The following is a 16,054-nucleotide window of genomic DNA, read 5'->3' as shown; positions in this document are numbered from 1 at the left end:
GATGGATGGATGGATTGTTTACTGTGCCTTATGACTTATACAAATTCAAGTTACGTCACTGCCGTAGGAACAGAACTCCATCATTAACAATCTCCAAATAATTATTTTTTTATCCAAAGAATGACAAGTTATGAAAATGTGTTTTCAAAACTGTGCCATGTTGAATGTGGGTCATTAGCGCTGGGGCTGTGTGCGTGAATGTGTGGTCCCTCTGTTGCTCTGTCATTAGGCCTTCTTGCTTGGTATGGTCAATTTGGTAGTGTCTAAATTCCTGTGACCCCCTCTGGTGTCTGACCTAAAAAATACAAAAAAATACACTGGCAGGAGTCAGCCTGTAATAGATGACATTCTTGTGTGATGACCACTGTTTTGATCCAACGAAGCCTCGGGGCTTGCTGGCATGTGCATACACATGAGTAATGGAGTCAGACAAGAGATGATACTGATGTTTGTGGAGTAGAGTAGGTGTACTTTTCATTTATACATCACACTGTGGGCAAGAAGCTGTAAGTACGTGTGTAGTAACTGAGCAAAGACACCTGTATTGAAAGGGGATATTAGAGATGGACGGATTAGGGACCATCCTTCACGCATGCTTATTAGGAACGCCGTATCTTCGGTTGCGTTGATACCATCCGGCCATTCTCTCCCTCTCCCGGCCATGACTTAGCGTTGCCTTGGTAATGTTAATAGGATTAGCCCTGGCTTATGCATAGCCACCATGCCGCGTCTGGCCATTGATTAGAGTCTGCCCTTCCTGTGACTACATTCGCATGACGTGTCTGATGACTTCACGGCTTTCCAGTAACCGTTTCAGAATGTTCTGTTACACTGACAGCACAATAAGCACTCTCAGGTTGGTGGTCTCATCACACACTCATTGACGCCACCCCTCCCTCCATCCCTTCTGTAGGATTACGACCTGAGCCAGCTCCAGCAGCCGGACACGTTGGAACCCGATGCCATCAAGCCTGTAGGGATCCGACGTCTTGATGAGAGACCCCTGCACCCCGAGCCGCAGTACCCCATGAGGTCTGCTGCCCCCCACCCTGGAGACATTGGAGATTTCATCAATGAGGTAAAAAGATAAATAAATAAACACTGTCTGCAAAATCTTTCCAAGAATTATATCAACAAGATTATTGTAATGTCTTGGTTATTTATTTAAGCCCGTATCACACTGAGGGACGAACATTTGCGACACTATCGAATATTGATTTTACATTAGGACTGCTCGATTATGGAAAAAATAATAATCACGATTATTCTGGCAATATTTGAAATCACGATTATTCAAGTGATTATTTATATTTCTTCTTGTGCAATAGGGCGATCATTTATTTTTTGGGTACAAAACAAGAAAATGTTTACACATTTAAAAATATAAAAAAACAATTAAAAAAAAATAGAAACACTATAATTATGTAAGTTTATTTTGGGCCAAACAGAATTTATAATAATATATATTTATTTATTTATGTTGGCAAAAATTTGAAGTTGGAGTGCAGCATGTGCACTGTGCAGTAGGATGATCATTTATTTTTTGGTACAAAACAAGAAAATGTTTAAATGTAAAACACAAATAAAAAAATATTAAGACAAATAAAATTATTTGAAACACTATAATTCTGCAAGTTCGTTTTGGATGAAAAAATAAAATTAGTTACAATAAAAATTTTAAAAGGTGCAAATATATACAACTCAAAAATTTGAGCTTTTTTTCATGATTATGGTGATTTTGGAATTGTGGAGTGTAATAATTCGTCCGTCCGTCCGTCTTCTTCCGCTTATCCGGGGTCGGGTCGCGGGGGCAGCAGCTTTAGCAGGGAAGCCCAGACTTCCCTCTCCTCAGCCACTTCAGCCAGCTCATCCGACGGGACCCGAAGGCGTTCCCAGGACAGCCGAGAGACATAGTCTCTCCAGCGTGTCCTGGGTCGTCCCCGGGGCCTCCTGCCGGTAGGACATGCCCGGAACACCTCCCCAGGGAGGCGTCCAGGAAGCATCCGAACCAGATGCCCGAGCCACCTCAACTGGTTCCTCTCAACGTGGAGGAGCAGCGACTCGACGCTGAGTCCCTCTCGGATGACCGAGCTTCTCACCCTATCTCTAAGGGAGAGCCCGGCTACCCTGCGGAGGAAACTCATTTCGGCCGCTTGTATCCGGGATCTTGTTCTTTCGGTCACGACCCACAGCTCGTGACCATAGGTGAGGGCAGGAACTTAGATCGACCGGTAAATCGAGAGCTTTGCCTTTCGGCTCAGCTACTTCTTCACCACAACGGACCGCTACAGCGTCCGCATCACTGCAGACGCTGCACCGATCCGCCTGTCGATCTCCCGCTCTAACCTACCCTCACTTGTGAACAAGACCCCAAGATACTTGAACTCCTCCACTTGGGGCAGGACCTCCTCCCCGACCCGGAGAGGGCACTCCACCCTTTTCCGACTGAGGGCCATGGTCTCGGATTTGGAGGTGCTGATCCTCATCCCAACCGCTTCACACTCGGCTGCGAACCGCTCCAGTGAGAGCTGGAGGTCACGGCTTGAAGAAGCCAACAGCACCACATCATCTGCAAAAAGCAGAGATGCAATGCTGAGGCCACCAAACCGGACCCCCGCCTAGAAATTCTGTCCATAAAAGTTATGAACAGAATCGGTGACAAAGGGCAACCTTGGCGGAGTCCAACCCTCACAGGAAACAAATTCGACTTACTGCCGGCAATGCGGACCAGACTCTGACATCGGTCGTACAGGGACCGAATAGCCCGTATCAGGGGGCTCGGTAACCCATACTCCCGAAGCACCCCCCACAGAACTCCCCGAGGGACACGGTCAAACGCCTTCTCCAAGTCCACAAAGCACATGTGGACTGGTTGGGCGAATTACCACGCACCCTCGAGGACCCTGCTGAGGGTGTAGAGCTGGTCCACTGTTCCACGGCCGGGACGAAAACCACACTGCTCCTCCTGGATCCAAGATTCCACCTCCCGACGGACCCTCCTCTCCAGCACCCCTGAATAGACCTTACCTGGGAGCCTGAGGAGTGTGATCCCTCTAAAGTTGGAACACACCCTCCGGTCCCCCTTCTTAAAAAGGGGAACCACCACCCCGGTCTGCCAATCCAGAGGCACCGTCCCCGATGTCCATGCGATGCTGCAGAGACGTGTCAACCACGACAGCCCCACAACATCCAGAGCCTTTAGGAACTCCGGGCGGATCTCATCCACCCCCAAGGCCCTGCCACCGAGAAGCTTTCCAACCACCTCGGCGACTTCGACCCCAGAGATAGGGGAGCCCACCTCAGAGTCCCCAGACCCTGCTTCCTCAAAGGAAGGCGTGTTGGTGGAATTGAGGAGGTCTTCAAAGTACTCTCCCCACCGGTTCACGACGTCCCGAGTCGAGGTCAACAGCACCCCGTCTCCACTATACACAGTGTTAACGGTGCACTGCTTTCCTCTCCTGAGACGCCGGATGGTGGACCAGAATTTCCTCGAAGCCGTCTGGAAGTCGTTTTCCATGGCCTCACCGAACTCCTCCCATGTCCGAGTTTTTGCCTCAGCGACCGCCAAAGCCGCATTCCGCTTGGCCAGCCGGTACCCGTCAGCAGCCTCCGGAGTCCCACAGGCCAAAAAGGCCCGATAGGACTCCTTCTTCAGCTTGACGGCATCCCTTACCGCTGGTGTTCACCAGCGGGTTCGAGGATTGCCGCCACGACAGGCACCAACCACCTTACGGCCACAGCTCCGATCGGCCGCCTCAACAATTGAAGCGCGGAACATGGTCCACTCGGACTCAATGTCCCCCGCCTCCCCCGGGACAATGGAGAAGCTCTGCCGGATATGGGCGTTGAAACTCTTTCTGACAGGGGGTTCTGCCAGACGTTCCCAGCAGACCCTCACAGTACGTTTGGGCCTGCCTGGTCGGACCGGCATCTTACCCCGCCATTGGAGCCAACACACCACCAGGTGGTGATCAGTTGCTCCGCCCCTCTCTTAACCTGAGTGTCCAACACATTCGGCAGCAAGTCCGATGACATGACTACAAAGTCGATCATCGAACTACGGCCTAGAGTGTCCTGGTGCCAGGTGCACATATGGACACTCTTGTGCTTGAACATGGTGTTCGTTATGGACAGTCCGTGGCGAGCACAGAAGTCCAATAACAAAACACCACTCGGGTTTCGATCGGGGGGGCCATTCCTCCCAATCACGCCCCTCCAGGTCTCACTGTCATTACCCACGTGAGCGTTGTAGTCCCCCAGTAGAACGAGGGAGTCCCCAGGGGGTGCGCTCTCCAGCACACCCTCCAAGGACTCCAGAAAGGGTGGGTACTCTGAGCTGCTGTTCGGTGCATAAGCACAAACAACAGTCATGACCCGTCCCCCCACCCGAAGGCGGAGGGAGGCTACCCTCTCATTCACCGGGGTAAACCCCAACGTACAGGCGGCTAGCTGGGGGGCAATGAGTATGCCCACACCTGCTCTGCGCCTCTCATCGTGGGCAACTCCAGAGTGCAAGAGGGTCCAGCCCCTCTCGAGAGGATTTGTACCAGAACCCAAGCCGTGTGTGGAGGTGAGTCAGACTATATCTAGTCGGAACTTCTCAGCCTCGCACACCAGCTCGAGCTCCTTCCCTGTCAGAGAGGTGACATTCCATGTCCCCAGAGCTAGCTTCAGTAGCCGGGGGTCAGACCGCCAAGGCCCCCGCCTTTGGCTGCCACCCAACTCACTGCGCACCCGACCCCTTGGGCCCCTTCCACCGGTGGTGAGCCCATGGCTGTGCCCGGCCGGTCCCCATGGGTATAGGCCCGGCCACCAGACGCTCGCCTTCGAGCCCCACCTCCAGGTGTCATCACCTTATCGTGGTGGAGGGGTTTGCGTGTCCCAATGAGCCTGGGAGCTATGTTGTCCGGGGCTTCATTCCCCTGGTAGGGCCACCCAAGGCAAACAGGTCCTAGGTGAGAGACCAGACAAAGCATGGCTCAAACGACCCCAATGATGAACACAAACCTTGGATCTTCGTTTCCCTTGCCCGGACGCGGGTCACCGGGGCCCCCCTCTGTAATAATTGAAATTGTAATTGAATTTCGATTAATTGCACAGGCCTACGTCAGGGTTCGTTCAAGTTTGCAAACGTTCAAACCTTAAACCTGAACTAAATTTCCCTGCAACAAGAAAGCAAACGTTTAGTGAACCTTGAACTAACCTGTGATTAACCCTGGCGGGAACGCGCATTCACAACCTCGGGGAACACTCGCAAATGTTCGCCCCCTCAGTGGGATACGGGCCGTAGCGACTGTACACACTCCCGTCAGGAATCGTTCAAGGTTCGCAAACGTTCTCTTAACAGTTTAAATGGTTCTCAAGAAAGTTGTAATGTTTTTTCTTGCCCCAGGGATGTTCAAAATTTCCTTGCGACAAGAGAGAATGTTTAGGAAACGTTGCGACCTTGAGCGAAGCCTGATGGGAAATCAACATTCACGGACAGCTGCACTTGTGCACAAAAGTTTGTCCACCCCTATATAAAAGTATAATTAATGACATAGGGCGTGACATATAACATCCAACATTTATGTCTCAAGTGTTCCGTATTCTTCCTACTCTTTGTAAAAGCCACCAGTGGATAAACTAATACTAATATTGCTTATGCGTGTAAAGAAGCAAGAAACCATTCCAAGTTATGGAAAAGATGGGTTGTTTTGCTGCGGCAACAAATCCAATCCCAGGGTGCATAATGAAATGAATGAAAGTCAGATTTCATTATGGAACTTTTCTGATACTAAACAATTTGGTTTATAGAACTCTGCATGATGCCGACTCAATCAATGAATGATTCCGATTGTTCTGCATCTGATTGTTGGAGTCTTGCACACATCTACTCAGACATGTATAAAGGAAGAAGAGAACATGATGCTTACACACTATAATGTAATGATTATTTGCCCCCCTACAGAAGTAGATGTGTCAGGAGAGAGAGAGAGAGAGAGAGAGAATAAAATACATGTTGAGAGTGCCTAAGGCCATCATTGACTCCAGCTTGAAGGGAGAATGTCAAATGAAAAGCGCAGTCATGTATTTTTCACCAGCATCAAAAGACGTTCACAGCATTATAAACGCACTCCGCGCCTACTTTTTGGATGGCAACCATGTTTTTAAAAGAGCACTCTGCTGTCAGGCTATCCATCTCTCACACCTCTGTCGCCATTGTGCCCCGTAACGGAGGGAAGCGATGTTTTGCGATAGACAACAATCGCCACCATTTTTCATTTTGTTGGACAAGACCTCGCAGTCACAGCGAGTGGCGACCCAGAAAAGCTCTGTGCCCAGAGAATGTTGCCTTTTTTGTCCCAGATTCCACTGTCACTAAAACTCAAAAATAAAAACCTTCTTACAGTGCTGGCATTGAAGGCAGCTGACAACTACAACCGGGTCCCTATACCTGGGCATGACGAGACTCCCACTGATTAGTGGCTCTCAATAGATGAGCCTTTTTCTTTACCTTTATTTCAGACAGAACAAGACATCAGATAATCCCTAGGGACCCAATAATCCAGAATCCTAACCATTAGTGGTACAATGGATCACAAAAATCACGGTTCGGATCGGATCACGTATTTGAGCCACGGATCGGATCGTTTTTCGGATCAACAAAAAAGAAAAGATAATTAATACTTTGTCTTCATTTATTTTGTAAAACAGCCCAAATTTTTTTATTTATTTTTTTTCTGAGATAGCCCTTGAGGATTTACAAACACAATTTTAAGTGTGATATGAGGCAGAAACATTCTTATTTTATACATGGTCCATGTGTAAAATAACAGTATTAAGTTTTAATGGCTTAAAGTTATGTTCGTAAAATCTAGATGGCTATGTTTGACATTTTGAGTTGAATGTAGTTGTTGTTGTTTTAATGGGGAAACATGTTTCATAAAATAAATGAGGAAGTTCGATTTATTTTTTATTTTATTTTTTTAATAATTATAAAAAGGCCTCAAAGTGCACAGCCTGTTCTTTTAAACATGGAAAGGGAATTACAAAGTAGCTTTGGTCCAGGATACTAAAAAAGTATTCAAGTAAGCCATCAGGTACCAGCTGTTAAACTCACTTACAGCTATCAGCCAGACACTCATTGGTAATGCTAACAGTTAGCCGCTAGACACTTACCTCAGAGACTTCTGCCGTATTACACAATGACAGTGTAATTATTTAGTGATTTCTTGGCGTACTAAATTAGCGATTGAATATGAGTTTGGGATACCATTTTGTTGATGTTGATCGCAACTACATTGTCAATCAAAACTACGATAAAGAACTCCTGGACTTCTAAAAGAGAAGTCAAGCTAGCCATCACGCCACGACGTGGGCCAACTTCAAAGTAAAAGTGTCCTAAGGCTATAGTTAGCTAGTTAGGCTTAACGTGTTACGTTAAGTATGTTTTCAGCTTCCTTGACATGTCTGAATGTTGTCCATTGTGAATGCGCACTGTTTTTTTTTTTCCCCCACCAACCATTTCGAGGATCGTGGGAGATCCGAACTATAGGGCCTGATCTGAACCGACCACGGATCAATGATGATCCGTTGCACTACTACTAACCATGAGTCTGAATTGATCCCCATATGACTACTCAACCGGGACTAGAACCTAGTGACCAGAGGGAGAACCACTGATTTGTCATTGCCCATTAGATGACTTTCATCTTCAAACCTTCTAAAGGTGGTTTATTACCTCTGTGTAGGGTCTGATAGCAGGAAACTAGGGCAGAATCTCAAACTTAAACCGAAGTCCAATGACTATTGGAGCATAACTAGACTCGAATCCCCCCTCCAAAAAACAGAGGGAAAGAACCACTGATTTCCAGCTAGTATAGATGAGTCGTCATGTCGAGTCCCCTAACTGTGGTTTGTTTGGCTGTCACTGTGGCGGGTGCAAAAAGTCTGTGAGTCAAGCCAACAAGTGGATGACTGTGCCCGGAATAAAATTGCATTGCGTGATTGTCTAACCTTATGAAGCTGCTCGTGGCGTTTTGGCTGCAGACGTGGCGGTCGGTGGGCTATAACCAGCAGAGCAATTACGCTTGTAATTGTAATGAACGATCCATGTGTAATATTCCCCTCTAGATTATCAGGCCCGCAGCAAACACTTGACAATGGCTAACAAGTGGGAAGTAATTGCTTATTGTCTAGACACTTTAAATCAATCTGTCTCTTTTTGGAAAAAGCACTGAGAATGCTTCCCGCGACTCTTTCATCCATTTGTTATTTGGGGGGTGGCAACGACAGGGCTCATATCCGAAGTGGTCAGTGGCCAAAGCGCAATGTCGACGCCTACATTACCATCCATCAAGTCTTTGGAGCACCCTCGGGGGAGGGGAGTCTTGAAAATCAATAGTCAGGAGCTCTCAGGGCGCGATGAAGATTTCTGGGAATGTCGAGGGCCATCTTTCAAAGCCGAGCGCAAGATAAAAGCCACACGTGCGTGACAAACACATTCTTCCTTTTGCCCAAGCCACAGATGTGCTCAGTGCTCTCCATGAGTATTTATTCATGAGCCCCAGATTGCTATCTAGATTAAAGATGACAAGGTATCGCTACCACGCGCTCTCAAATCTCTTGAAGAGCAAGAGGCCAGGATAAAGAAGACATTCTATGTCTCAGAGACTGGAAAATTCATGTGAGCGTGACTCGAACCTGATCACCCTCTACACAAGTTGAAAGGAACAAACGTAATCATCTAAGTCCAAAACTATAAATCTGAGGTAACACGTTAGAAGCCCACTGATTCCTGGTTCTTGGAGCAATAAGACTTCATCTTGACCACTCTGAACAGTGAGTGGCTACTCGGTGGAAGCAGACAAACACAAGTATGTATTAATCCAGAAAATGAAGGAAAATGATTTTCATCAAAATACTTTACAATAATTTTAAAAAACATAATTGCGTGACCTGGGGCATTAATTGCTGACGGACGGCAAAGCGGAGCTAATTCAAACTTTAACACGGAAATGTGACGCGCCTTGATGGCGAGCCGTGCGGCTGATGGACGTCCATTGCTGGAGGTAACAACAACGCAACTTTAAATAAATTTAAAATGCTGTGATTACTGTGGGAAATTAACAAAAAAGAAGGTGCTACGGACGAGGCACGGGCGCCGTAAAGTTGAAACGACGTTGGTCGCGTACGAAGTAATTCGAGGAGTTGGACTCCCTGTATTAAGGTTAATAAGTAATTATGAGTTCATTAAACTTAACATATTCACCTGAATAAAGTTAATACAAAATGACTCCAATCCAAAGTATTACGTTTAATGAACTCATAAGTACTTAAACTTAATATATTCACTTTGGACTAACTTAATCCAATCGATTGTTACCACAATTTTTTTTAAATGGTTTAACAATGGTTCAATAATTCTCTTTTTAGAGTCCCTGCCTGGTCAAAATGTGTGCCGCAGCTTTGAGAGGCGCATTGAATTATTTTTTTTTTTTAGCACACCCCTACAGACAATCACAATGAATCAAGACAAAAACATAGAAAAAACTCGATATATTCATACTCAAGTGAAGTGTGACTAGAACGTAAGAAATTTAAGAAGACCCACTGATTCCTGATGCTATGATAGGCGGTTGATTATTTTGTGGTGTATTCCCTCTGCGGGGACTGAAAGCAGCAGAATCCAAACCATACATTTGATTCAATTGATATGAATCCTTGAGTGTGACTGGAACCTGATATCCCTGCTTACAAGTATTGGATGAAGTGCAAAATCTTGTTTCTGGGATACATGAGTCCCCCTCTAACAATGGTTTATTACCTCTGCGCAGGGACGGAAGCCAGCAGACAACCCCAAGCACCCAATAATGCAGAATCACCATCATAACACAGAATTAGCTCATAAGACAACTCGAGTGTGACAAAAACCCAACAAGCAAAATGAGAAGAGATGATTCTTGATTCTATGATAGCCGGGATTTCATGGTCAATCGTAAAAGATCTTCAAACTTAACAGTGGTTTATTACGTAACTGCAAACAGCCAAGACAACCAGCCAAGCACGCGCCTGATTCTTGGTTCTTCTGCTGGCTTCATTGCAACTGCTCTTAACCTCTTTGGGTTTTGGTAACCACCATAGAGGGACTGAAGGCAACAACAAATAAACAAGTACACAAAAACACAGAATCACAATAATAACTAGACAGTGCAATTTCTGCAGAAATTGCATGGGAATGCTGAATGCTAATAGCTGAATGCTTTTGAAGTATATTGAAAGATACATTTTGTATTAACTCATTCACTGCCATTGACGGCTAAAGACGTCATAAATTCATTTGAACTATTTCTATTAGTTTAACTTTTTTTTCCTTCCTATTTTGTCAACAAGAGTATGAAAACCTAGATTTTTTTTTTGTACATTTAGAGCAGATGTAAAATTTGTGATTAATCGTGAGTTATCTAGTGAAGTCATGTGAATAATTAAGATTTAAAAAATAATTGCCTGACGCCCCAAATTTTTTAAAATCTTTTCTTAATTTTTTATATATATATATATATATATATATATATATATATATATATATATATATATATATTAATGGAATTCATTATTTTTAATCTTTTTTTTTTTAAAGAAAAGATTCTTAAAAATTTGTAATTAATCGCATGACTTCACTAGGTACCTCACGATTAATCAATTTTTTTTTTATATCTGTTCTAATACAATAAAAACATTCTAGGTTTTCATACTCTTGTTAACAAAAGTGGAAAAAATGTTAAACCAATAGAAATAGTTCAAATGAATTTTTGACGTCTATAGCCATCAATGGCAGTGAATGAGTTAATTTTAATTGAAAGATAAATTAATAAAAAGAACACTTGAACCGAGGAGGCGTGAATTTTTTTAAGCAAGTTGAAATTCATATGGAAAAGTGTTATCTGATGGTACCCTCCATTCATTTAGATGGAAAAGTGGAACTAAAGATAAACAATGGAAACATGCAACAACAACAACAACAAAAAACTATGCATGCAGTACTCTCCATTCATTTAGATGGAAAAGTGAAACTATGATAGTCAGTTGGTTAGCATGTAACCACTTTGCATAACTGCTATGGATACATTTGCAATGTACAGTCAGAAATGGGACTTGAACCCGCGACCTCCTGGTTACTGGACAATGCATTTTTACCTAGTGCGCCACTGGGCAGTATCAGTGAGCTAGTAATGGGGATCAGTTGTATGTATGGAAGTGGACGTGGGAAAGTGTGACTTGGGGAAAAGTCGATATTTAACGTTAAATTGTGCAAATACTGTAAGTAATGTGGAATGAGACGATAAATACCCCGGAAAGCGTGAATTTTTGAAGTAAGTTGAAATTTAAACGGTGTAAATCGGAGGTATTATGTGGGAGTTGTTTCACGGCCAAAAAAGCGAGGAGAATAAAAATCACAATAGCATTCCAGCATACCCACAAACAAATAAAAATTGAGGTGGTTCGGGAAATCTGGTTTGGAGGCCTCCTGGACGCCTCCCTCGGGAGGCTTTCTGGGCATGTCCCACCGGCGGGAGGCCCCGGGGACGACCCAGGCCACGCTGGAGAGACTACAGTATGTCTCTCGGCTGGTCTGGGAACGCCTTGGGATCCCGTCGAAGGAGCTAGCTGAAGTGGCTGGGGAGAGGGAAGTGTGGGCTTCCCCTACTAAAGCTTCTGCCCCAGCGACCCGACCCCGGATAAGCGGTAGATGATAGATGGATGGATGGAGGGACTGTGAAAGTTTCCAAGTTTGAAAATGTGATTTTGATGGCTTGATCTAACCGCGCTTTGCTTTGTCCCCCCTCCAGGGCCTGAAGGCAGCAGACAACGACCCCACTGCCCCCCCCTACGACTCCCTGCTGGTGTTCGACTACGAGGGCAGCGGCTCCACCGCCGGCTCCCTGAGCTCGCTCAACTCGTCCAGCAGCGGGGGCGACCAGGATTACGATTACCTTAACGACTGGGGTCCGCGCTTCCGAAAACTGGCGGACATGTACGGCGGAAGCGACGACTAAGACACGAGGAGAAGATGACGACAATGACGAAATGAAGGAAAGATTCCTTGTGGATGGACTTGGATATGTTGCGATGGAACTGTGAGAGAAAATGATGCAGAGATTTTTTTCAAAAAAAAAAAGAACACAAAAAAAAAAAGAACCAACCAACTCGGCTTATTGTTGTAGTCTCCGCGTACATAATGCTTGTGGGCGGCGCCGGTGGACGCTCACACCATTCAAGACTGTTGTGGGTATTGAATGCGCTCAGTTACACTTGAAGTTCACAGTACAGAAGCACTGGGATATAATGTGCCTTTTTGTACATTTCTTTTGAATGGAAATGATTAGTTTTATGTTCAAGGCTTTAATGGTACTGACTTTTTTTGGGGGGGAGTGATTTCAAAGCAAGTATGTGACACTCTGGTATGCTTCGATCACCCCGTTTCTTCTTCTTTTTTTTCATTTGTTTGTGAAGGCTTATTTAATGAAGGATCATCTGTCGACCCGGATGGGAAGAACAATGAAGAGCAGCACTGTATAGTATGCGAGACTTGTCCACTAAAATATGACAGATTTGCAGCTGGTCGCAGCTAAAGGGAGTTATGAATCACACTTTTGTAGCAGATTTGTTTTCTTTTCTTTTCTTTTTTTCTTGGAGTGATGTAATACAGTATTTGACAAAAAAACAACAAAAAAACTGTTCTGATCAATGTTCACTGATCAACTTCATTTGCCTTAGTCATCATCTGATATTTTGGACTTTTACTTCACTGTAAAAAGATGTGTGTACATACTGTTTTGTTGTTTTCTTTTTATCTTTTCTTTGGGTGTAGTATATGAACAAGTGCAAAAAGTTCCAAAACCTGTAAATGTTTCATTTGGACATCAAAAACGAAAACTTTTTTTTTGCATGTTTTTATCTTTTCATGACGACAAATAGGGGGTTGGAAATGGTGTTACCCACATTTAATTACAAGATGGAGAGAAAATAATCTGGGTGGCAGTGTTATGTGTAGAAGTTGTGAAATTTTGTATAACAATATAATTTGAAAGGGGGGGGGGGGGGACTATTTGAAAAATTGTCGTCTCGTCAGCACAACTGTTGAATTTGTACCAAAAAAAAAAATGAGAAAAATGTGGGTTGAGAGGGTGTGACATGCAAGGCACTGATTATTAAAGCTGAGCTTTAATAGTGGAAAACATTTTGGACTTGAGCTGTGTGGAAAAAGCATTTTGTTCTGCTCAACTAATTATCTCTCTTACCCAAACTATCCAAATAAAAGTCCAGTTTTGGAGCTCAAAAATGTCTTGTTGATTTATTTGTATTTAAGTCAAATACTGAGTGGTTTCGCTGTTATGGTTGCGACATAATCAGATTTTCACAGAAGTTCTACTTTCTAATCCTTAACAAATAACTGACAACAGTTGAGTTCTTGACTGAGAGCTTGGATATTTATAAGGCCAAATGTGGACCGTGAATTAGGAAGCACTAAGATTCAGAAAATCACAATATTCCCCCTCCATGGCCTTGAAGATAATTGTTTGATGTCGTCATCTTACGTCAACTCAGTGGTGTAGTCCAAGGACTTTTTTTTTAGTCAAGTTTGCGTCTACCCACTTCTGAATTCTCCTTCATGCGCAGTTTTTGCGCACCATTGACCATTCAGCCGTGACCCACCCTCCGCTGCGTCTGATCTAACATGCTGGCTTCCACCCTTCTTACATGTCACCGTTTTTAAAACTGTGCATTTTTCTGAAAGAAAAAAAACGTTTTTAAAAAGTACCGGTAATTAAAATTTTGGTATACCCACTTCTCTAGGGACCACTACACCACTGCGTCAACCCAACATCTACCAGGTTCTGTGCCTTCGGGCTCGCATTGTGAATGTCACACGACCAAACCCAGAAACCAGGTTAGCCAAGAGCACAGGGGTGGTTGTCAAAATGGCTGCCCCCTGAAATGGCTGAAAACAGGTCGATTAATCTGCTTATTTCTTATCCCACTAACTCTAACAATGTTTACACTAGTTGACCACCAGTGTTGCTTTATCGCCATCACAAGTTGTATTTCTGGAGGTCCTTCATTGTGTTATTATTTTCCCTTGATTGCATCAAGAAAAAAATGTCCAAAGCCCTTTTTTGTATCCGACCGCAGGATCAAAACAACAATCTTCTCGCGACCACGTTGAGTCAAGGTGAAAGCTGTGTGACTGCACACATCTCCCCCGTAAAGAACAGTAGGTCAGATTGTACTTGACTTCAAAATGAAGAAAAATAAAAGGAGGGGAGGAAAAAAGTTGCCTGTAAGGCATGTATGTGTGCATGCTGACCCCCGGGGAGGCGAGCGAGGATGTGGAGCGGAATGACAAGTGTGTGTCCGTGTGGGAAGGGCTGCACGGAGAACTTGCTCGGCTCCCAGTGTGGAACGATTAACGTCACATGTTTGGAGACAAACATGCGAACGCCCGAGTGAGTGGACAACTCAATCTGGCAAATAAACACATGACAAATTGCAGAGATTGGGCTTTTCGAGACGTTCTGACTTGGATAAAAAGTAAAAGACCTGAGATTTGGCTTGAGCGACAACACTTTCTGATCCCCTATCAGCTGACTAACACTAACCAATCAGAAGCTAGCATACATTAGGTAAATGCAAGTGAATGACGGAGAGCAGCAGATTCGAAAACATCAACTTAACTACTCGTACATTTTTTTTTTATGAATGTGTAAATAATAATTCTGGAAACATAAGTGTACAAGTAAATATACATTTTAACAAATTAACTTAAATGCTTGATCCTCAGCAAAGCGAGGCGTCTTTGTCGCTGGCCATACCTAACACTTCAAATATCATCTTCTATCGTATTCTCGGAGTAGTATCCCCCCCCCCCAAAAAAAAATAAATAAAAATAAAATTATATATACAGTACAGTGTGTATGTATATATATATATAACAGTATATATATATATATATATATATATATATATATATATATATATATAGTCTCCCTAATACGTCGTCGTAAGCAGTCAGTTTTTTTATGGGACTGTTAAATAAGCCCAGGAAAGTGTGGTGTGGTTATTAGCTTTTATTTTGAAGGTCAAACTTTTGACAGGATGCATTACGTAGATGCTGCCTGAGTGTTGCTGAGCAGACACCAGGAGGGTTATTATTTTTGCGTTAATAAAAACAAAACAAAAAAACTCTATTTTCTTAAAACTTCTGTTTTCATCGTCTATGTTTTTGGCGACTTGGTTTTGATAAGATTTTATTTTGTTTTGGCATGTTTTCCTTGTACCCCTTTTTTTCATGTCTTGTTCATGAGGTCTTTGTTTCCTCCTGTTCTCATCAGTCTTGTTCATTGTGTTAACCAATCAGCTGCCACTCTCTTTGTATAAACTAGTTACTAAATTTCTACAAGCCCTGCACACGATTCTGAACAGTAATGCTATGATCTATGCTAGCTGAACGGTAAGGCTATCATACTGTAAATGCTAGCCTTATCATAAATGCTAGCCTTAGCACAATGTGAAGTGTCCGGTTACATCTGAAAATACAGACCACAGAAGTAGCTAATCTGGTGTTGTCATGGCAATAACAGATTTTATTTTCAGCATCACAAATTAGTGCAATAATAAACAGACAGTCAGCAATTATCAGTTGACACGTCAATAGCTAATCTGCTATTTTCTTCACCAAAAGCTAGAGTACATTGTTTTGAAGCTGTCGCAATTAAATCAAATGATTAAATACTAATGCCTTAAATTATAAATGTCATCTGAGGGAAAGTAGTTACAAGTACTGCGTAAAACTTTGAAAGTTACCACCTATGCTAATGCTGTCCTGGCACCAGTAGAGTTTCTTTTTATCCATAATACGAGCCGGTGTACCGTCGCTACGATTTAGCAGCAGATATTTTAAGACACAAATATCTCACATGGCGGCTCTCTCATCATGTGGATGCCGAGATTGCTTGAAGGAGGTCAGCCGCGGCGAGCGGTCGCTTCTTTGAAAGCGTCGCAGGTGAGGAAA

At 43.8% G+C, this 16,054-nt stretch overlaps 1 protein-coding gene across 1 annotated transcript in view; it reads left to right on the top strand.

The window, feature by feature from the left end:
- The window catches only part of cdh2 (cadherin 2, type 1, N-cadherin (neuronal)), a 68,952-nt gene extending 55,628 nt beyond the window's left edge, over positions 1–13,324 (top strand). Inside the window, exons 15-16 of the mRNA XM_077556405.1 lie at positions 914–1,078; positions 11,832–13,324. Of these exons, the coding sequence (XP_077412531.1) occupies positions 914–1,078; positions 11,832–12,038 (372 nt within the window). The 3' untranslated portion in view covers positions 12,039–13,324. The remainder of the gene's footprint in view (positions 1–913; positions 1,079–11,831) is intronic.
- Positions 13,325–16,054: the final 2,730 nt, after the last annotated feature.

This window comes from Vanacampus margaritifer, chromosome 2, assembly GCF_051991255.1.
Source record: "Vanacampus margaritifer isolate UIUO_Vmar chromosome 2, RoL_Vmar_1.0, whole genome shotgun sequence".
NCBI lineage: Eukaryota > Metazoa > Chordata > Actinopteri > Syngnathiformes > Syngnathidae > Vanacampus > Vanacampus margaritifer.
The sequence above is the reverse complement of the archived record's forward strand: the minus strand, read 5'-3'. Positions and strand labels throughout refer to the sequence as shown.